The 21783-nt window shown below is 39.6% G+C and overlaps 4 protein-coding genes across 8 annotated transcripts; 1 reads left to right on the top strand and 3 right to left on the bottom strand.

Annotated features, from left to right (window-relative positions):
* Positions 1–48: 48 nt before the first annotated feature.
* On the bottom strand, positions 49–4190 carry med19a (mediator complex subunit 19a). Its single transcript, XM_004073236.5, has 6 exons — positions 3760–4190; positions 3197–3319; positions 1473–1606; positions 1212–1308; positions 1036–1130; positions 49–423 (listed from the first exon to the last, which is right to left on the bottom strand). Exons 1-6 carry the CDS (start codon positions 3977–3979, stop codon positions 358–360), a joined length of 735 nt encoding a protein of 244 aa, XP_004073284.1. The 5' UTR covers positions 3980–4190; the 3' UTR covers positions 49–357.
* Positions 4191–4193: 3 nt separating this feature from the next.
* pmf1 (polyamine modulated factor 1) lies at positions 4194–6649 on the bottom strand. The gene is made up of 5 exons (XM_004073238.3): positions 6319–6649; positions 6035–6140; positions 5857–5957; positions 4671–4866; positions 4194–4344 (listed from the first exon to the last, which is right to left on the bottom strand). Exons 1-5 carry the CDS (start codon positions 6537–6539, stop codon positions 4279–4281), a joined length of 690 nt encoding a protein of 229 aa, XP_004073286.1. The 5' UTR covers positions 6540–6649; the 3' UTR covers positions 4194–4278.
* Positions 6650–6689: 40 nt separating this feature from the next.
* tmx2a (thioredoxin-related transmembrane protein 2a) lies at positions 6690–9505 on the top strand. Its single transcript, XM_004073239.5, has 8 exons — positions 6690–6881; positions 7030–7090; positions 7341–7454; positions 8291–8367; positions 8484–8590; positions 8798–8863; positions 8966–9095; positions 9174–9505. The coding sequence occupies exons 1-8, from the start codon at positions 6693–6695 to the stop codon at positions 9345–9347; spliced, it is 918 nt and encodes a 305-aa protein (XP_004073287.1). The 5' UTR covers positions 6690–6692; the 3' UTR covers positions 9348–9505.
* Positions 9506–9661: 156 nt separating this feature from the next.
* On the bottom strand, positions 9662–21312 carry zdhhc5b (zDHHC palmitoyltransferase 5b). 5 transcript variants are annotated; one of them, XM_023959109.2, is made up of 13 exons: positions 21180–21312; positions 19059–19208; positions 17884–18749; positions 17499–17620; positions 17173–17330; positions 16768–16940; positions 16205–16307; positions 15964–16055; positions 15565–15697; positions 14646–14754; positions 13765–13871; positions 12103–13037; positions 9662–11636 (listed from the first exon to the last, which is right to left on the bottom strand). In XM_023959109.2, the coding sequence occupies exons 3-13, from the start codon at positions 18030–18032 to the stop codon at positions 11531–11533; spliced, it is 2187 nt and encodes a 728-aa protein (XP_023814877.1). In that variant the 5' UTR covers positions 18033–18749; positions 19059–19208; positions 21180–21312; the 3' UTR covers positions 9662–11530. The 5 variants fall into 5 exon arrangements, with proteins under 5 accessions (XP_023814877.1, XP_078809685.1, XP_023814876.1 ...); XM_078953559.1 differs by having other exon boundaries at positions 18893–19208; XM_023959111.2 differs by adding an exon at positions 11990–12013 and having other exon boundaries at positions 11477–11636; positions 17884–19208.
* Positions 21313–21783: the final 471 nt, after the last annotated feature.

Below are 21783 nucleotides of genomic sequence, written 5' to 3' on the forward strand. Positions count from 1 at the left end.
TTTTTTGTGTGCATACGTGTGATTAATATTAAAAATAAACAACACTCCTTCAAGATTTTAACAAAAAAATGCAAACAAAAATAATAGTTTATTTAATTTTGGCCATATGGTGAAAGGTGTTACAACAAAGTTAAAGAAAATATGTACAGTAACCTCTCAAACACAGTTCATCCACATTTTTGTTTACTCTGCAACATCTCCATCATTCCCTTCCCCTGTGTTGCTGCTCATTCACTTTCACACACACACGATCATACAGCTAGTTCTCTCTTTAAACATCCTTTTATTAATACATTCACCTGCAAAACACACTTCCTCTTACAAAAACAATCAGACATGCACACAGTGAGCTCTTGTCTATCTGAGGCTGTTGCTGTTTGGTTGTGATCCAGCGAGACCGGGGTGATCAGGACTGTGGCGGTTCTGCAATGAGAGAGTTTCAACGATTAAAAAGGATGAAGAAAAAGTTTAAAGACTTGCACTGAAAGACGAAAAAAACTGCCTAACTGATGTGCATTAAGGTTGCATAGTTAAACAAAACAGAAAATCTTTACGGCCACTAGACATGAACTGCACTTCACGTGTTTTTCACTCTGAAGCTACATTCACACCGCCCCAGCAACACGACCACTTCCAATGACAAGTCTATCTTAAACGCGCCTAAAGGGCTTCCCTGTTCGAAACTCTTTAGTTTACACGTCGCAATACACATTTCTTAGACCGCTTTTGGGTTCTACGGGGCTACCGTGGTGCAGCGGTAGGGCGGTTGACCTCTGATTAAAATATTGCAGGTTCAATTTCTGCCTTAGGCACAAGGAAGGTTGGCAGCAGAGCCACTATCAGTGTGTAAATGTGTGTGTGAATGGGAGTGTGACTGTAAAGCGCTTTGGGCCTTCTTTTTCAGGAAATATAGATGCAGATTTTTGCTTTAATTGTACGAGACAGAAAGTTCGTTGTATATGAGAATTCCTGGTGTTTCTGTAAATCAGGTTCGGGGTTAATTAAACACAGAAAGACCAAAGAAAGGTTTCTTACCTTCTTCTTTTTCTTGTCTTTCTTCTTTTTCTTACGGTCAGGATCGTCATCCCTCTTTTTCTTCTTCTTCTTGGGATCAGTGTCTGATGGAGTTTCTGTGGCATAAAACACAGAACGCGATCAGAGAGCTGAACCTGCGGGGCAGTCGTGCATGGGAAGGGGAGTTTGTGATGTACCTTGGGGTAATGGATCTTGCGGCCGATGATGCTTGTGCTTGTGTTTGCTCTTCTTCTTTGGAGGTTGTATGTGCATCAGTCTGTACTGTTCTGGGAGCTTATAAAAAAATAATAAAAAAATCATTTTATCAACATATTAAAAAAAGTTTGTTTGCATGTTACAACACTCAAAATGAAGACTATATATATTGTTATGCAGCGAAAAGAGTGGAGAAAAATGTCAGCAGGTTAGAGGTAGGAGTTTGGAGTTCATCATCATACCGGTCCTGTGTGTAGTCTGAAGCCTGTGAGCATAGTGCCAGTCAGTGGGCTGAAGGAATTTCCACACACTGGAGGCTTGTCTATCAGAGAGCGCAGAGAGCTGCCGTCCTGAGTGCCTGGAGAGTCGATCATACCTGCAGCACATTTTTATTTTACACACAGGTCAAAGAACAGCTGTGGACAGATCTCACCAGAATCAATGTGTTTTTTTGGTTTGATAAGCAAAAGCTCGATCCTTTTCATCTGCATATAACTTTGGACCAAGGTGTCTAATGCAGTGTAAACATCCTTTAAATTTCAACACTTTGTTGGTCGCGTTGTGAAAATCCTCATCTTCATCATCTTCTTCTTATCCCAAATTATTCAATAAGTATCATTAGCTCCATTGCCAAAACCAGAATTTACAGATACTATCTTGTTTCTTTCTGCATTAGAGCTGTGATCTGACGTTTTTAGGAATGTAACCACCAAAAACTGTTTATCTTCCGTCATAAAATGCAAACATCGTTGTACTTTTGAATATCTCACATTATTCAAAAACTGTTTAAGATTTTGTCAAATCTACCAGTAAAGTGGACAAACTGTTTTTTTTATGAACAATTTACAATAATTCAGTAGGCAGATTCTCATGACCAATGAAACTTGTCACACATCTAAGAAAATGGTGTTTAATTCCCCTTTGCCCAAAGACAAAACCCTACAAAGGCTAATAATTAAGCTATTAACCATTTGGTTGGCAGATACCTGCTTTATCCTGAGAAACGGACAGCAGTTTTTCCCCGTTAGCTCACCTCTGTTAGTGTTTTGTCTGATCAAGGCTGGTTTAGAAACTTTGTATTATCAGAAGAACAGATGTTGACCTATCCTAAGTTTTCTGTACATCTATGTCAACCTTTCAAAGAATTATTTTAGCCACACCAAGAATATTAAATGTCTGTTTTAACTAAAACCTGGAGTCCTTTAGGAAACACTTGACATATTCATCACTGCAGACTGTTCTATCTGCTCTCTTTCTCATTGATAAATGCATGTCCCTTAAAAATAATCTTGTACCTAGTTTATTAAGATCCCAAGCTTATCGTCATTTGATCGATTTACAAAGCAGTCCCATTGGTCTTTTAATTATAATGTTTTTAGCCAAAAATATAAAAACTTAAGTCTTTTCTAAGAGATAGTTGCTTCAGAGGAGTTCATTGGGAATTCATCTATGAATAGTGGGCACAGTAAGCCTGCCCCACTTCCCGTCATCGATCTGTTTACATGCTCTCCTGGTAGCTTACCGCCCCTCACAACCACAACCTAACAACATTACTGGTGCAACAAAAATGGTGAACAATATTGGAGCTATCCAGTCCTACAGTTTGGAGTCCGATTCCAGCTCAGACAAGGAAAACAAAGACGCACATGGATGTATTTGTCTGCAAATGGATGCATCCAAATGTAGCAGAGCAGGGAAACTGCCCGATTCCCAACAATTTGAATGAAGAAACTCTCAGATATGCAATTTTAAGCTTAATTTTTTATATATAACATGTTAAAAATGTATCAGTTAACTGTTATTAAATAATTACTGCTTTGTTTTACATTTTGTAGAGTCTAATAATACCCATGCAATTCTGATTTATAATTCCCTCGCTCTTTTTTTTGGTAGCTGTTTTTGATTATACCTATAAAAACTACTGCCCCAAATTGGTATTCTAGTGTGAGCATGTTTTGGTACACACCTGGTAATTCTGGCAGAAAGTTGCTGAGCTTCTCTTTCACTTTCTTCCCACAGAATTTGTTGTAGGCATGCTCCAAGTTGTAGTGCGTGATGAGGTTAGTGTTTCCCGTCAGTTCATTTCCAACTTAAAATAAAATAACAACAAAAAAGTTCGAATTAACGCAAAATAAGGGGGAGAAGAGACACACAGCCATTTTAGTAATTTAGGTACATAAAACAAAGGCACTAGCGCCACTAAACGGACACAAACAACTTTGATTACAATACTCACGAAACACATATAATAACAGGACATTTACTATGTGGATAAAAGCTGCGTTACATTTACAAATGGCTGTACATTTATTTCAGTTCAATTGAAAACAGAATACTCCAAACGAAAAGAAACAAAAAAGTTAGCAAGTGTTATGGCTTACTCTACTGACTCCAAAAACCTGTAACGTTAACGCTTACAGTTGTCTTTTTATTTTCCGAATTTTAATAAAATCTTGCTTGATGTACACAAATGTTTGCATTGTTTATTCAAATTACACAGTACAAGCAGTAGAACACATTCAACCGTACCAGGAAGCTCTCGCAGCAAGTAAAAGGGTTCATTCATGGCTCCCGTCTTTCGCAGAGTAGGCCCGTCATCCCCGAGCTGTGGTGTCATCTGCCCCGCCATTGGCACTTGATTTTGCGGCATAGGTGGCGGAGGTTTACCCGGTCCGAAACCCAAAGACGACGACCCGGGAGGTCCCTGAGCTTCATTTTGCCCAAACAGAGTTGAAAACATTTCCGTCATACTTATCAACGGAGATACATTTACACCGAGACGAAAAGCCGGTTTTGTTTAGCTTCTGGCCTGTCGATGGAGGAAGGATCACCATGTATCCATCCGAGAGCCAACTACACTACTCCTCGCTTCTTTGTGCGGCTTTATTTCCCTGGACCGAATACCGTAATGAAGAGCACAAACACGCAGCATACCGTAATATGTTTATATGCAAGAGTCCAAGTTCCAGAACGTATTTTTTTTCTTTATTCAGAAATATAAAAACAAACAAAATATACAAAATCATTTCCTGTCAGCTGATTTGATGATCACACATCAAAAACATCAGCAGGACAAAGGGAAGAAGACAGCTTTTCAAACTCAGCTACAGCGGCCTGTAAAGATAAAAAAGAAAATATAAAAACATGTCCACTGAACCTTACGCAAAGATCTGATGATGGTAATAAAAACAATGTCCATTTAAACATAAGGTTTAGCAAAGAAAACTGCATTTATCCAACTAATAAATTCTCTTTTAGCAAATGTTTAAACCCTAAGGAAAGGTTCAAGTAGCCTGGAGAATTCATATAAGAGCTTTTCTTAGGCCAAACATTTGGTGTTACAGTATAACTATAACAATATTACTAGATAATTCAATACACATTTAGTAAACTCAAACTTCTTTTGCATAACAACAGAGTCAGTCTATTATTCATCTCACCTTCCACTCATTGACAGCTGTGGAAATCCGCTGTTCAGTCTGAGCAATATTTTCTCTTCCTGCCTGAACCTTCTGAGCCAGAGCAGCATTCTCTGCTTGAATCTTCTTCAGCTCCAGTCGCAGGAAGGCCTCCTGTTTTTGGTAATACGGCATCAAAAAACTGCAGAAGTCTTGCTCAGGGATTCCACTTGGACGCCTAAGAAAGCATATGAGAAGAAATTGTAGGACAAAATAAGGCAAAAATATTAAAGACCTAGATCAATGAAAACTGTGTTTCTGGTGTTTTTAACATGTTCTTGTGGCATTTTTTTTCCTGATGGAGGACATATATAAAGAAAACCAAGCTCAAAATTGCATTTCTAACTATCCCTTTGTTCAGATCATTGTGTTTGAAAAAACTTGTAGCTATGTCTAAACTACAATGGGCGGGCCACAAGCTCCCTACTCTGCTCCATTCTGTACATGCACTTGTAGACGACTAGACTAGTCTTTGTACTCCTTGTCTGAGCAGCCATTTGGCTCAAAACTATACAGCCGGATATCTCCAATATTGCTCGCCATTATGATTGCACCGGTAACATTATATTGAGGGTGTGATGGGCTGTATGGTTGTGGAAGAGCAGGTAAACAGCTCTCAGTTATGGCTGACAGGAATTTGGGGTGATGGTCTTTGTCCCACGCCAGCATTCCACTCACAACTCGGAGGCAAGTTTCAAAGGAACTACTCCTGCTCTGCAGAAAACCTGACCTAGAAAACAACACGTAATTTTAAATTTAGGCGAAAAACAGCATAACCATAATTAAGACTACTGACAACACATTTAAAATACTGTAGATCAAAAGATGATTGAAGTGAGTTTTAACCATCCAAATTTTGCCTACAAGACAACGGCACTGTGAAACAGTGGAGTTATGTAAGTAGGGGTTGTGAAATCTAGATATACTATTCAATTACAAAAATGAAGTAGGCAATGACCCCAGTGAATCAAATACAAAATAAATGAAACCCTTGTTTTGCTCAGTAAAATCAAGAAAACTACTGTATCTTGGTGGTACTCTATTCGTGAACTGGTAGTTTAAATTTGTAGTACATGTGGTTGTTCTGTAAGGAAACAGAGCATAATGAGGTCAATAATGAAATGTTGGCGTATTATGCAAGAATTGAGGTTTCATTCTGGATACCGACCATGCAGGGTTTGGATCGTTTTTAGCAGCATCTTCCAGCTTGTCGAGCTCATTCAACTTGAACTCCAACATGCCTTCTTCGGTTAGCCTGCTGATGTCCTCCTGTTTATGAATGCAGAAACAAATAATAATCAAGTTCAACCTGAGACTTAAAACTGGAGGATGTTTGTGTTCTTCACCTGAATAGTTTTCTGCAGCTCCTCTGCAAACTTCTTGTGAATGCTTTCCATCTTCTGGGGATTCTTCTTATACAATGGACGGAACATGCTAGCAAATCCTTTGTCACTGATAAGGACAATATTATATATGATCATGAACACTCACTGGCGAATTGAATACATTTATATCACTAGATCATACTAGAAGTGTATTTCTATTTTTCATTTGACTAATTCTTTACATTTTTTTTTTATAAAAAATATATAAGGTGACATAAAGCTGTTATACGTCAGTAAAAACATACCTGGCGATCTCTACGAATTTTTTTAAACTTTTCTGCATCACTTTGTCAAACAGCTTCAGCCTATTGTACTGAACGTTGGTTTCCTCTGCTGGTTTATTCACGCCATCCGTGTTCGACATCTGTGAGGAAGCCTCTCCCAGGGCAGCGTTTGTATTCTTTTCGTTAAAGTTGTCTTCTTCAACTCTTTCCGATAGCTGCTGAGGACAGCTGCTTTCCTCCATGTTTACCTTTTTCCCCTTACCCGCCAATTCTACGGCGAGTGGCGGCGTCCAAAAAGAATCTGAACGCCCCTCTTGGCCGCATGCGCAGTAGAAGAGTTGCGCTCAGCTGTCGTTTTCACTTGTCCTCTTGAGGCTGCTGTCCCTTCTGTCAGCATGGGCTTAATCACAGGACTCTTCACTTTTTTGTATCACTTTCCCCAGATTTACAAATGGCTGCTGAAGCCGTACTACATTGTGTCCTTTTCTATGACTGTCGCATTCTTGCTGGTACGGAAAACTCCAGGTCTTTGTGAGCACCTGTCAAGCGCCCGGGACGACGGGAACTCTTGCGAGTTTGACTGGGTGAGCATGTGAGACATATAGTGTTGCGCCAGTGTGCTGCCTGATGTTATATATAGCAGATTTAATTCATCACCGGAAATAAGGATGTGTAAAGTCTCTCATTACGTTTGTTTTATTATTATTTTCCCTCTTCTTTTTTTTCTAAAAGAGAGAATTGGAGATTCTCATGTTTCTGAGTGCCATAGTGATGATGAAGAACAGAAGAGCCAGTAAGTACCCCAAAGATTTTACAGTTTTGATGGAAATGCTGTTTAGTGTTACCTTTTATTTTATTTTATAACTTATACTGAAAAATCCTGAGGAAAATTTTGAAACCAACAGAGACCCCACTCCAGGGGTAGATTCAGGAAGTGATTCACTGAAAACGTGCCTTTATTGTGTAAACATAACAGCATGATTCCACCCTGGTTTGACCTTGTAGTCTCAGTGCCTTTTTTCTCCTCCCTTCCTCTTCCTCAGTCACCATGGAGCAGCACATCGGCAACCTGTTTATGTTCAGTAAAGTGGCCAATGTCATCCTCTTCTTCCGACTGGACATCCGGTTTGGCATCCTCTACCTTGCTTTGTGTGTCGGTCAGTGACCTTTTACAAAAAGCTGTCCAAATTGTTTTTAAATGGCACCTGTGATTATCTTAAATGAAAAATTACTTATTTAGGTCCCTTGGATTTCATTCTACCACCCCAATACTGTGACTTTCCCTGGGAAAACACTTGATCAAAATAAAACTCAAAGCACTTTTGAAATTTTAATGACTTACCAGTTATAGCTATTGGTAAACCAATCTGCAGTCAAGGTCAATGCACAAGAAAACACCAGTTATTTCTTTGAAATAGACAATCCAAAGAATCTTGTGAGGAAATTCTAATTCTGAAATTCTCAATTTGCCTTCAGACATAAACATTACAATAAGGTTAACTTCTTTCTAAAGAAACAATTAGTGTTTTTTGTGGTTGCAAACATTAGAAGCTTTTTTTTCCAGTTAATACTGTTTTCTCTAAAAAAAAGTCTGAAAGTCAAGATCTCAGTGCATATGCTAAGGAAGCCTGTAAGGAGGTCAACATTTTTCACTCATTACTTAGTATTTTACAGTATTAAACACATTTTTGTCACCAAGTGTTAAGGCACTGACATAAAAATATATAACGTTTGAAGTGTTCAGATTTCATAAAAAGATTACATGGATTTTGTCAAAGAATCGAATTTCTATCAACACTTCAATTTTTGTTTAAATGAGTTGCAAGAATCTGCTATATAGCAGCTTTGGAAATTATGCTGTAAAAAAATGGATAATGGAGTTTTGAGTACTTTTAATATTTGATTAAATGTGAACCAACATGGATGAAAACAGCATATCCACTTTTTCAAACATTTTTTGGATTAATGTTAAGCTTTTGTCTGTCGTTTCCAGCATTTGTAATGACCTGTAAGCCTCCTCTTTACATGGGTCCAGAGTACATGAAATATTTCAGCGACAAGACTATAGACGTAAGTTCTCTGTGTTGTGAGAACTCATTTGCATTTCTGTTGGACTGCTAAAAAAATAAATGTTTTACTGATGAAAGAAATGTGTGCAATGTAATTTAGTGTTATTGGTTCATTAGGAGGAGCTTCAGAGGGACAATCGAGTGACCTGGATTGTGGAGTTTTATGCTAACTGGTCATCTGAGTGCCAGTCTTTTGCACGCATCTTCGCCGATCTTTCTCTCAAGTAAATAATTTTTTTTACAAATATTTACCTTTGGCTTCCACAGAGGGACATTTTAAACCATTTAAAGACTTTTCATAGTCTTGACTTGTTTTTTTTTTTTTTTTTGAAATAGTCATGGTGTTTGGGATCATTAAAATGGAATGTAGGAAGTGTAATTTGATGGTAACACAAACGGATCTCCTGTTTTTGTCACCTTGCATACTGCAGGTACAACTGTGCTGGACTCCGGTTTGGAAAGGTGGACATCGGTCGATATAGCGATATCTCAGAAAGGTTCTTTATTTTTCTAAATTAATCCTACATTTGAGCATACATTATTAATACCTGATTTTTGTTCAGAATGGTTTAATTATTCCATTAAATCCTCATTCACAGGTACAGGATCAGTACTTCTCCTCTATCTAAGCAGCTGCCCTCATTGCTGCTTTTTCAAGGAGGACGAGAAGTTATGAGACGTCCAATGGTGGATAACAAAGGAAGAGCTGTTACTTGGACCTTTAATGAGGTGGGTTTTGGTCAGCTTTTAACAAATAAATTAACATTTTAAGAGTTATTAATAATAAAATCTATTTATACTCAAAAGGAGAACATCATCCGGGAGTTTAACCTCAATGAGCTTTTCCAGAAATCCAAAAAGCTCAACAAAAGCATGAGCTTGAGAGAGAAGCAGAACAGCGGTCAGCCAGAGGAGGGCAGCGATGAGCTCCTCGAGAACTCCGATTCAAACCAGCCAACAGAGAGCAAGAAAGACCAGTGAAGGGATTCATTACTGCAAAGAAAACCAGTGCTTTTTGTTTTGTCTTTTTTTACCCCCAGGCCTGACAATGTAAAAATGAACATTACTAAGTAACAGAAATAAGATCTGATTAAAATGTTTGCAGTTTGATTAAAAAACACTCCTGGATCTGAAAAAAAGCATCTCTTCAATTTTTTGGCATTCAAAAGGTTAACACCTCATAACAAAATGCAATGTTATGTTGCATTTGTGAACATTGTTTACCTTTCTGTCAAAAGGGACAAATAAATAAGCGGAAGTTGAAACAGAAAGAAATCATGACATTTCCTCCTTGAAAAGTTTGACCTTTTATTTCTAGAAGACATTTTCTTAAAAACTCTTTATAAGGCCATTTTGGAAATGTTTTTAATGTATTCATTACAGATATTTGTGAAACTAGTTCCATTCATCACAGCTCACAACAGCAGTATATTTATTTCACTTTTAAGTGTCCTGTTTCCACGCACACAGTTTCAGATTGTTCAGTGGCTACAATCCTTGGCTGGAGCCAAAACAAAAAAAACAATAGATGGTCTTTTTTTTATTTCTGCATGGCAAACGCTTGTGCCATTAAAATGTATTTCCTTTTGCCATCCACAACTGAACTGGGTTAAGGATTGAAGCCAACATTTCTAATAAAAGCAAAATGTCACCAGAAGACAAAAAGAAACAACATGCATGCCAGAGACAAAGCTTGGAGGGTTAAAATCCTGCAATAGTTGTTTGGGTGGACTGGTACCTAAATGTGCTTATAGCATCCTCCCCCCCTCCCCCCTCCAAAGATGAGTCCTTTTCAAACAGCTTTGACTTTCGACTGCAACGAATGATGGGGGGAAAATGAAATAAATAAAACTTAAATATTGTCCAATTTATTCCTTTTTATGAACATCTCAAAATGAGCAAAACAAATTGACAAGTAAAATCTATTCTACTTGACTTTTCTTCCAGCAAATGTGGAAAAAGTAAAAAAAAATAAATAAAAACAAACTCAAGGCATCACCCATTAAACACAGAATCAAACCAAATACTAGTCCCTCCTTAATTTATTTGATGTTGCTTATAAACTTTTTTCATTGAAAATAATCAGAATTTTTCTTTTTATAGCCAATAACAAACTTAAAAAAATGTACTTAGGTCCAAGGTCATATCTTCTGATAAAATAAATAAGCCCTTCCCTCACTGCTCCTTTGTGGCTGGCCACCAGTTAATGTTTGCGGTCGCTAGCCTCTCAGCTGTTAGACAAATATCACAGAAAAGGATCAACTAAAAACACAAGAAAAAGAAACATTTTAAAGCTACAAAGAGATTTTGCATAATGTCTTTAGCATACACATTACAAGCGTACATTCCACAAAGATGCTTGTGCTGCAGTCGAGAGAATTAAAAGTTTCCTTGTGGCTTTTTCAAAAATAATCGTAATTATTTTCACGTTAGTTGTCCGATTCCAAGATCACGATTTCTCTTTGGACGACATGAAATTCCAGCAAAAGCTCGATAGTGGCTGATGCAGCCATCAACAGCAGACGGGATTCCGCTCCGGTGTTTCTTCCATGAATAACAACATACAGTACATTTGCCAACCTCATCTATAGTGCTTTTCAATACCTGACAATTTCACCCAATGACGAGCCATACTATTTTATACACAAATATAAAACCATATTAAGAAAAATGTTTATAAAACTAAATTGATACAGTTTACAGGTTGGGTATTTTTGTGACGTTGCGGTCCATTTATGTGTTTCCATTGGTCAACAGACTAATTTTCCTACCTTTTAAAATAGAGTTAAATCCTTTTCTCAACTGTTGAACGCCCTTCTGAAAAATGCTCATATTCCAAAAAAAACAAAAAAGATGCATGTTTTCTCAACATATCTGTACCCAGCCGTGTTGACACAGTCATATCAGTCTATGGCTCACAAAGTGGTTAAATGGAAACTTCAGTGTCCCCAGTTTGTTTTTGTTCAAAACGGAGAGGCTGGCAGAGTTGGCTCGTGGCGTTTAAAAAGGACAACAGGAGTACCACACAGGCTTGCTACTTGCGACCAGTCCAGTAGGAAAGTTTCTCGCCACGGGCCTCAATTCTTGGTTATTTTCCAGCTCGGGTGAGAGCCAAGTAGACCACATCCATTGAGCATCTTCCCTCTTCCTCGCAATAGTGTCAATCAAACTGAAATCTCATACGTGGTCCCTCCAACGCCGGTTACCTTCTTCACCCCGCCCGCTGGTTTGGATATTGTGTGATTGGCCAAAATTGGGCGAAAGGTGGGTCTGATCGGGCAGCCGTTGGAATGGGGGGAAAATGGAGGAGGTTGGAGAAAATTAGGGGGAAGGGGAAAAAAAAAAGAGGTGAGAAGGTCTAATTTCAAAATATAAAACAACTTCTTTATTCTAAGAAACTTGTAAGGCGTTTGGTATTTATACTTGTGGAATAAAGAAAGGACATTGACATGGCAGACTAAAGACGTACCACTATTGTTTCATGTAGCAACTACACACAGCGTCATGCTTTAATGATACACACATTCTAACCACTTAAACAATCTTTCCAAGGATGTATTCAACTGTTTGATAAAAGGAATTCAGGCTGACTAAACCCATGCATGAGGAAAAAGGAGACTCACACAGATCAGGGAGGAAGAGGAGGGCTGACATAAACCAGGCGGGAAGAAGAGAGGAAAGAGAAGGATGAGGTAAGGTGGCAGGCCGGCGAATATGAAGACGGGTCACTACTCACTGTGGAGCCTGGTGCCCTCCTCCGACATCTCCCCCTACCACCATAGTGCCCCCTCCTGTAGGCCGAAGCTTGTACTGAGACCCTGTCTCCCCAGTGTAAGCTGTGGACTTGCTGAGGGAGAGGCCACGGGGAGGTGGGGAGATAGGAGGCTCTAGCGAACGAGCCCCGGGGGAAGAGGACAAGGAGGAAGTGTTACGAAGGGCTCGGGAGGAAAGGTCCTGGCCATACTGGAGAAGGTGCTGGGCCTCGGGAGGCCGAGGGGAGGTGGGGGGTGGTGGGCTGACAGCACGAAGGTAGGCCCTATGAGGGGAGGAGAAAGTGGCAGAGCCCTGGAGCAGCTGCCCCTCCCTCTGCTGGGCGATCTGAGCCGAGAGGAAGGGCGACGTGTAGCCCTTCAGCGGGCTACTGGGTGACACCACCCTAGGCTGGCCTGCTTTAGCTGAAGAGGGAAAGGGGCCGGGAGGCTTCTGCGGCGACAACTCATGAGCGGCTGACTCGAACTCAGGGCTCTCGGAGGGAGACAGCAGGCTGTCATAGGACAGGCTGCCGTTCCGAGGCGTCTGATTGGCCAGACTTTTGTAGCTTGTGTCTGTGGTGCCCTCTGACTGCAGTGTGGCCAGAGGGTTGTGTGCAGTCTGTGCTGAGCGCAGGCTGGAGGAGTGTGAGCCGGCGGCAGACAGAACCAGCGAGGACGGGTAGGAGGTGTAGGAGCGCCCAGTCAGGGAGTGACCCGACACGCCCCCCGATACCCCACCAGCAGCTCCGCCAGGGCCTCCAGAGCCCTTACCCCTCTCCCCTCCCCCTCTGCGCACCCCTACACCTCCCCCCACCAGCGTGACCCCATCCAGGCTACTTGGCTCTGAGCGATAGCTAGGTTGGCGGCTAGACTTGAGGATGGAGGGGCACGGAGAGTCAAGACTCTCACCGCGGATCATCTGAGGCGAGAAGAGGAGAAACAAAACAAAAGCAGAGAAGGAGAAGCGTTACGGAGAAAAAAAGAGTGATGAATGTGACAGCATGAGTGAGGAGGGGCAGAACCATATCTCAAGAAGAAAAAGCAGAAAACAAACAACTAATTTGGTATCAATTATAACTGTACACCAAATAAAAATAAATAAAAAAGGTGATGGGGGGGGGGGGCTGGATGCTTGACTGGTGCTCTACTCCATCATCACACTACTTGATTGGAAACACTGGTTTGAACAAACACTGACACTGCATGTGAAAGACTGTGTGTTTCCACACGTAAATGACGGTACATAATGGTAAATAAACTGTACATTCCAGTCAATGCAGTCTTAGGGGTAAAGATCAATCCAACACACAGAAACAGTCAAAGGGAGACACGCAGTGAGACTTACTGCTCAACCGACGGCCACTGAACGGTCAATTCAAAGTAAAGCAAAAAAAAGGGTGACGGATTATTATTGAAATAGAATAAAGACTGATAACAGTTAGCTCTGAGATGGACACACTTCGTTGTCGTTTCTTTTTCTTTTTCTTAATTGGCACATCTACGCTCGTCTTACATTAGTTAAAAAAATAAAATAAAAAAATCAAGGCAAAACCATTCGCTGCATATGAATTTAACCTCTTACCCCAATAATTGCACCCAGACAAACACGTTAAAAGTGACGTGAAGGAATTTGTTTTCCAGTGTACCTTATTCGAATGTGAAATAGCAGAATGGTTCCTCCCCGGACTGTTGTAAGCTAGTCTGTACTTGAACATGGATGGTGTGGGTGGAGCTTCAGTTAACAAACTGCTCTCTGTGGTGGGACAGGGGGGGGGGGGGGGGGGAGTATTAGAATGACAGATATGGATTATTAAATGTAAAAAAAAACATTTAAACACTTAAGTGACAAGAAAGAGACTCTGGACCTTATGTGCAACATTCTGCAGATCCATGCTATTTTGGCAGATTTATCAATGCGTGCATGCCAATGTATGTATTTATGCATGCATCAGAATTGGCAGAATTATTGTCACATACATTGTGCGACTGCAGCAGCAGTCTTGTATACATACACGCGTGTGTGTACAGCTCACCATGATCAATGTCAATGATGCTTAGCTAGTCTACAGTGACAGAGGTTTGATTCCTACACTCAATATTTGCCTTGAATAGATACAGTCACTGGACTGATGTGTACAGCTTAAACTGAAATCAACTGAGAGACAGTTTAAAAAATGAAGGTAAGAAAATGGTTGGATTGTTTGATTAAGATATTCTTCAATATCCATTTAGAAACGGCAGTGCTAAGTCAGCAAGGAGAAAAAGAAAAATTAAGCAGCTACAGTTTAACAATTCAGAAGGAGCAGAGAGCATACAGGAGCTAGGACAGCTGCTCCCCTGTTATGAACAGCTTGCTTCATCTTTCTATCTCGTCGGTGCTTTTCCACCTCTGTCACCACTACATGTGTACACATCACTATAGGTGTGTTTGGGTCCTTTATGGAACACGTCATGGTAGGTATGTTTGTGTCAACATGAATTATTTGTGAATTCTGTCCTCAGGTATGCAGGAAAATGTGTCCCTCACCCTCAGTGTCAGGAGGAGGCAAGCCAGAGTACTGAAGATCCGGTTTTGGAGGAGGTGGAGCCTCTGCATCAGCTGACTGGCTTTCCATCTGATCGAGACTGCTCTTAGACTGGAAATAACAAATATTTACAAAATGTTGTTCAGCCTGACAACAGAAATGAAAGGCAGCTTCAGCAAGACCATTGGCAGCTTTCTATAACACAAGTTCCAGAAGGTTTAAGCATTTGATCACCATCTAAAGTAACTCCTACTTACATGATACGGCATTCCACGTTCTTTAAAGCAAAGATATCATTAAAAACCTGTAGATGCAACTCGGAAGTATCAGATTTCACACCAAACAAAGCCACTATAACCGTATCGTTTTCTTTAAAGGTTAAACAACCGTATTTTTCATCAGTGCAAGTATGAAAGGTCACTCAGGCTCAACCATTTAAACATCCCGTCAATGGAATATTCTAGATAGTTAAAAAACATGTTAAAAACAGAAATTGTAATTTCATTGTCTACATTTTAAACTAAAACGCAGTTTAATGAAAGCATTTCAGTAGAAAGTATTTAGTACATTTAACAAACCATGCCATCTTCCATTTGATTCTATTTAATTTCAGTTCTGCAAAATACCTTTATTTATTTATTATTACAAAACAATAAAAATTGGTATTTCATTGACGTATAAAAGGGTCACAAACTGCTCAAAAAAGCATTCAGCTGTATGTAACAGAAATGAACCAAAGTCTTTCAACTGCTAATAAAATAGCAGCAAATGAACTGTCTTTTCATTTTCACTGTCTGGTAATGTGCTGCTCTTTACTTTTTAGTATTGGATACTCAAGTTTATTGTATTATTTTATTGTATTAATTTATATGAAAATTCTTGTTGTAATTAACATTTTGAGAGCCAGTTAGCATTACATACCCTTGTGCTATGTCGGTCATTCTGTATGCCATTGTCCAGGATTTTGGCTTCTAGTTGAGCCTCAGTAAGAGATGGTCTGAGAAATGGTGGCTGTACTTCCATTTTCTGATGCATATATGGACGTCCTGTATACCTACAAAATATATATGACAAAATTACATGTTTTCTTATACAACCGCTAAACATCAACAACAACAGAAGAGTGTTGTTTATTCTAGCACTAGGATATATTTTCAAGGAAAGTCTGTGTTCATTTATTCCATTAACTAGTTAAAAAAAGAAAGAAAGCTGAAAGGCAAATAAAGAAAGAAAAACATTTGTGCAAACACTATAAAAGACTGCATAAAAACATGAGTAACAGTAGAGTGAAAGAAAGAACAAAAGTAGAACAGGGCTAACCTGGGGGCCTGAGCCCGACACAGGATGTGTGAAATGTTCCTTGAACAGCCTTTGTTGAAAGGATTGACTCCTCCCCGAAACTTTCCTGTCACCTACAGAGGAAAAAGAAATTATACCATAAATAACAAAACAGAAAGATCAATTTTCATGTCATTACACTGCAACATACACAAATTTTAAAATATTAGTATTAAAAAAAAGGTCTGGACTAATTCAGTTCAGTAGCCAGCTACTGTCGTACCTGTTCATTCGTTGTCCTGCCGCGGGCCACCAGCACTATGTGGAACCCAGTTAGGCCAGCAACTGGGACGAAAAACAAGCCAGCCACACACATCACACCCATACTGGGATTTAGGATTAAGGAAATCACCGAGACGGACATTGTGTTTCCTGTTAATCCTGACTGGAGAAGACTAAAAAGTTCTGCACAGCTTCTTATCAGAGAACTTAGGAAACTAGTGACATGGTTGAATACTTTCACATTTCTGTAAACATTCAGACTGCAGGATCACTGTTCTAATAAAACAAACACTTGTTATGAGCATTTGGAGAAAAACATCTTAGAGGTTAACGGTGTGACTACACTGTGACGGTGACATATGGTAAGGTTTGTTGTGCAAACAGCATACGGTCAATGTGCTATTACTCTTCACTAAGAGGGACCCAATGTTAAATTTTTATTTGACAATAGAAAATAGCTTTGGCAGTCACACTTTAATCACTGGGACTACAAATATGACAAACGAGAGGAGGAAAAAGTAAAGGAATCATTTTTCTGACTGCCATGCTCCGAGGAAAAGATACGTAACAGCAGCCTGTGGCGTGTCCAGCTGCTGGCGGTGGTTCAGGACATAAACCAAGCCGAAGCTAAACACATCGATGATATGGGTGGTAAGAGAAAGTAAAAACAGGAAGAAATAACGATAATTCCTCCGGCCGATACAGTTGTTCACCCACGGACAATGGTGGTCAAAATCCTGGGGGACAGAGGCATTCACAAATATAAGTTTTATGAACACAACCAACAAATAAAGAAACCAGAAAAAGAATTAAACTTGAAATGAGGAGAGTTTTGGGTCATTTCAAATTGAAGGAAAAAATGAACCTGTAAAAACTCCTTCATAAGGTTTGCTTCTGTGTGTGTTAGCAATGAGCTCCCGAAACGCTGAGCCTACTGAATGATATTGTTACATGTGTAAGAGTGGGTACCTCCACACAGTTGTCACAGACTGAGCAGTGCGAGCAGCGTGGAGGGCGGTAGAAGCGGCAGGTGGAGCACCACTTCATGCGCACCTGGATCGCTTTGATCTCAACCGTCTTATAGAGAGGAGCACGGAAATCATCCTCTTTGTCCTCATCCTCCTCCGCTACAGAATAAAAAACAATACAACACTGAACTCTTACAGCTGATTTATCTCATGATCTTTTCTGAAACCTTGCAGTTCGGTGGCGTTTTGCTCATATTTTACCATGGAAAAGGTCTGATCTATCTGAGCATATGGAGCAAGTCTATTAACACAAAAACTGCTTCATACCTCTGGGGAAGATTCCAGGATCCATGAAAGTCGCCATGCAAAAGTTGGCAAGAGTGAATATGAAGATTACAGCGATGTAAATGGGGACAACCGGAGAGACAGAATCAGACAGCCATGGGCACCTGTTGAAAAAAAGGGAAAAATTTGTTGACAAGACTCAATTTGAACAAATGAAACCTCCAACTGCACAGCAGGAACACTTTTGAAGTAGAACTAAAGATGATTGGAGTAGGACTTCTCGTAGATTTTGCTTCAACTATCAGAATAAATAAAAAACATGTGGTCAAAGGTTTATGCACCAGGCTCTTAACATATACATCACCACAAACCATTTGTCATGGTTTCTTTCTCCTTTGGTTATGAAAATAGCCGAAGGAACACTCACGTGAAACAGAAGAAGAGAGATGTAGATCCAACGAGGAAAGTGGTGGCTGCAGACACCGGGACGTATCGGCTTGGTCGAAATGGTCGGGGAGGAGAAGAAACAGCCGTTCCTACTCCTCCCCCACCTCCCCCACTGCTCAAACCCGGCATTAGGGACAGAAAGAGGGGGGACAGAAGACAGACGGAGAAAGAGATCTACAGTCTATCAGCTATGGAGGGGGGGGGGGGGTCACAGGTCAAATGGTGAATTTAGTGTTAGCTTGGGGGGAGGAGCCATGATGACAGAATGGAGAAGAAAACCAAAACTATGCAAAGCAGCAGCGGAATGGAAACATGAGGAATTCTCTGTGTGCAGGATCTAAATGCACCCTGGCACTGATTTAAAAGCAAGGTTTCCCTCAACTAGATGGATAGAAAATACAAATCGCAGTGTGGATACTAAGCTTGCGGAAAATATTTCGATTGTATTCAAAGATCTTAGCTGCTGAAGAAACTTAAAGTGATACAAAAATAGAAATTGATAAATATTTTTATATGGCTTAAATGCAACAATATTTGGTGCAAGAGTTTGAATGAATCTTGGTGCAATCGTATAAACACTGCTGTGGATGACCAAAGGGGCATCGAGCCTAAAAAAATACAGAAATTGTAACAATCTAGGTTTCTTTCCACTTTTCAAACTTGGTGATGGAACTAAAGCTTATAACTGTACTAAAGATTTGTTTAAGAAATAAAACGTCAAGATAAAGAAAGGAATATCAAAGAGGTAGTCAAGCCAGCTTAGGGCAAGAACACATAGGAGAGGAAAAGCAGAGGAGCGAGTGACGACTTCTGTGATGGTCCCTTAGGCACTGGGTGGACAAGAAACTGAGGATGGGAAAAAAAACTGAAATAAAATTCAGTTTCAAGCGGACTGAGAGAATCTGTTAAACATCAAACATAAGTCCAGCTGGAAGTTAATTGTAGTAATAAGATGAAAACAATTGAGAAAAAAAAAAGTCAAGTTTTGCCTTTGCAAGTAAAAGGCGCTGGTATCCAACTCTTTGATCGTCTGAGACCACTGTCTCCAGTCTGTTAGTGGTGGCAGTATTAACTCATTATATGAGAAGAACCCCAGCAAGTCCTCAGAGGTGCCACCAAGCTTGGTTTGCGGCTGGATTTAGTGACCGTTCCCACCTCAACAGTCTCTGTGGACAACACTTTTTTTCCATTCTGCATCTTCGTCTGTACAATGCAGCTGTTAGACGTTCTGATGCATGATTTCCTTTAACGGTATTTCTGGGTCTTGATCACTATCTTCCTCAGTTTGCAGTATACTGGATACTCCTGCAGAAACAGTTATATGAAAAATATAGTTAAGACCACTAGAAATAGGTCAATTCAAGGAAAAGAAAGGTACTTTTTTTCAACTTAACGGTTGATGTGGCCTCTTTTGTTAGCAAGGTCTACCAAATAAATGTGTACACAAACCAGTAACAAGGTAAAATCTCTAAAGCATAAACATGTCTCTACTAATCGTGTATGTCTGTGCTGTCCTATTGGTGTACTGCTAGAGACCATGGGACTCCAGATGAAAAATAACCTTGTGGTTAATTCTGGGTGTTATGATTCCGCATGCATTTTTTGAAATGTAAATACAATAAATTAATCCAATCTGGTACTTTGACTTCAGCATTACCACTTAAAAACATTAATGTATACAAACACACAGGAAAGAAATAGAAAATATGATCTGATATGTTTTCAGCTGTGTTGAGCTTACGATGAATATATTTCTATTCCAGGTGCTAATATTTTGGGCAATTGTAACTATGCAACGCACACAAAATTCAGCAAAACTGTCTGATTGGGCAATGAATTGGGCAAGGTTGAACATAGCCAGCAAAAAGAAATGCCAAAAATCTTCAAATTCCTCTTGCTAGTGTTCATAGAATTATCACTCAATTGAAAGGCCAAGAAGAAAAATCAACCTAGTCCCTTAAGAAGGATGTTTTTGCTGTTTGAAGGGAAATGTGGAAAACAAATCCTATTTGAAGCTGGCTGATAAAAAGCTTCTCAAATTATTGCTAAAAAGTGTTTTCTGAATGAAAAACTGCAAAGAGAAAGTCTAATAAGTCCTAAAGAAATTAGTCTGACGTATCAATTACCTTTCAATTGTTTGCTTGCCTTTGCATATAAAATAAAGACTTTTTGACATTAAAAAGGTGTCTATTTACTTCTTTCATGCATGATGAAAGTTGATATTTTGTGAAATCAAGTTGGGAGAGGTGAAGGCTTAAGCTACTTAAGTTAAAAGAAATTATTCTTTGTTCAATGTTAAGCACAGGCTTCCTTTTGATTTCACAACAATCTTAAAAAAAAAAGCCTTAGAAAAACATCGTCATTATTCAGAAACCGTTGCCAAACCGCCTTGTGTTGCTGGAGAGCTGTAACGTTAATGCCCTGGGGTGGTCAAATGAAACAACACCACCCTGGAAACTCTAGGCACCGTGATGACAGTGAGCTGTGACACACACACATAATATTACTGGAGATAGAAAACGAGTTTGTGTAATGAAACTAAACGGGTCGGAGTGTAATCTGAGAGTGTAGACACGCCCCTGCGTTCAACAATCATCCGTGATAAGAAGATAGTTGTTACCCAGTCAATGTGCCGGTTGTTAATCGTCGCTGTCCCATAAAAAATCGACACCCCCCAGGCTGATAGAGGGTGTTAATCCAACAATATCTGTGTCGAGCTTTATACTTGCCATGTCACCTCAACACTCTATCCTGACATAATTAGGCAGCTCGAGTCTATCTGAGTTAATTTATATAGTTTTCGCGAATCTTCCTTATATCACAGAAGAGTAACTTTGGGTTACTCTTTGAACGATAATTAACACAAGCGTTCAACAGCAGGCCAATGCACCACAAGGAATCACTCAAGACCAACTAACGCTGCCTTAACTGATCACAAAACGATTATGATCCCACAGGCAAACATTTCTACTTAGCAAGTATCATGTGTATATCAGGAGATGTACTCGGGTATTACTCCGCTGGCTTCCATCTAGCTTTGAAAGTTTTTTTTGTTGTTGTTATGGTTTGTTTTTTTGCGACACTACTTAGTCCTTTACCACAGCAAGGAGCGTCCGCTAACGGTAATTACCTGGCTAACATGGGAAGCTTCCACACTGGCACATACCCTTTTATTGCGAACTCAAAACTCTAAACGTATGACGTTCGGCTAAAAAGTGGCCACACTAAAACCTACACAAAATGTGTAGGTTTTATCAAATGTGTGTTTTGTCTTGCCTGTTGGGGTGGTGGTCGTTCCAGTCCTTCTTGGGCTAGCCGCTAGCAAACGATTTAGCTCACTTGCTAGGCCGACATCAGAAACCCGGAACTGCTCAGCTCTTCCTCAGGTGGGGCAAACAGCCAATCAGGGATTAGGGGCGTGGCTTCCAACAATTTCTACATTACTTTTAATATATACGATATGATTCCGCAGTTCTTACACGTAAGAAGTATCTCAAAAGACGTATTTTTATGTAAAAACATTTAATATTTACGTTATCAACTGTGAGTAAATACATCTTAAGTACAACAAAAACTTACACAAAACATTAAGCTTTTTGCTTTATTATTATTGTTATTTTTATTACTAATTTTGTCATTAGTAGTAGTAGTAATGGTAGTTGTAGTTGTAAGCTATTTTCTTTATTATTGTTATTACTATTATTGTTATTACTACTATTGTTATTATTATTATTAGTAGTAGTAGTAACATTAGTAATAGTTGTATGTATGTATAAGTATCAGAATTATTTTAGTACAATATTCAAAGCACACCAAATGGATATATAGTAGGAGTGTTTACTGGCATGATTCTTCCAATACGATATGTATTGCGATACAT

The sequence above is a fragment of the Oryzias latipes genome, chromosome 10, assembly GCF_053564925.1.
Source record: "Oryzias latipes strain Hd-rR chromosome 10, Olatipes_Hd-rR_3.1".
Lineage (NCBI taxonomy): Eukaryota > Metazoa > Chordata > Actinopteri > Beloniformes > Adrianichthyidae > Oryzias > Oryzias latipes.

Excerpts from the sequence above, each read along its gene's own strand:
- med19a (XM_004073236.5), bottom strand. The coding sequence starts at position 3,979 with ATGACGGAAATGTTTTCAACTCTGTTTGGGCAAAATGAAGCTCAGGGA. Across the intron at positions 3,320-3,759 it reads CTTGCTGCGAGAGCTTCCTG|TTGGAAATGAACTGACGGGA; the intron begins GTACGGTTGAAT and ends TTTTATTTTAAG. Across the intron at positions 424-1,035 it reads AAGACAAGAAAAAGAAGAAG|AACCGCCACAGTCCTGATCA; the intron begins GTAAGAAACCTT and ends CTCTCATTGCAG.
- pmf1 (XM_004073238.3), bottom strand. The coding sequence starts at position 6,539 with ATGGAGGAAAGCAGCTGTCCTCAGCAGCTATCGGAAAGAGTTGAAGAA. Across the intron at positions 6,141-6,318 it reads AAATTCGTAGAGATCGCCAG|TGACAAAGGATTTGCTAGCA; the intron begins GTATGTTTTTAC and ends TGTCCTTATCAG. Across the intron at positions 4,345-4,670 it reads CAGCTGTCAATGAGTGGAAG|GCCGCTGTAGCTGAGTTTGA; the intron begins GTGAGATGAATA and ends TTATCTTTACAG.
- tmx2a (XM_004073239.5), top strand. The coding sequence starts at position 6,693 with ATGGGCTTAATCACAGGACTCTTCACTTTTTTGTATCACTTTCCCCAG. Across the intron at positions 7,455-8,290 it reads CTACCTTGCTTTGTGTGTCG|CATTTGTAATGACCTGTAAG; the intron begins GTCAGTGACCTT and ends TGTCGTTTCCAG. Across the intron at positions 8,864-8,965 it reads TATAGCGATATCTCAGAAAG|GTACAGGATCAGTACTTCTC; the intron begins GTTCTTTATTTT and ends CCTCATTCACAG.
- zdhhc5b (XM_023959109.2), bottom strand. The coding sequence starts at position 18,032 with ATGCCGGGTTTGAGCAGTGGGGGAGGTGGGGGAGGAGTAGGAACGGCT. Across the intron at positions 17,621-17,883 it reads TCTCTCTTCTTCTGTTTCAC|GTGCCCATGGCTGTCTGATT; the intron begins GTGAGTGTTCCT and ends TTTTTTCAACAG. Across the intron at positions 16,308-16,767 it reads ACGCCACAGGCTGCTGTTAC|TATGGGTGTGATGTGTGTGG; the intron begins GTATCTTTTCCT and ends CCTAAATCCCAG.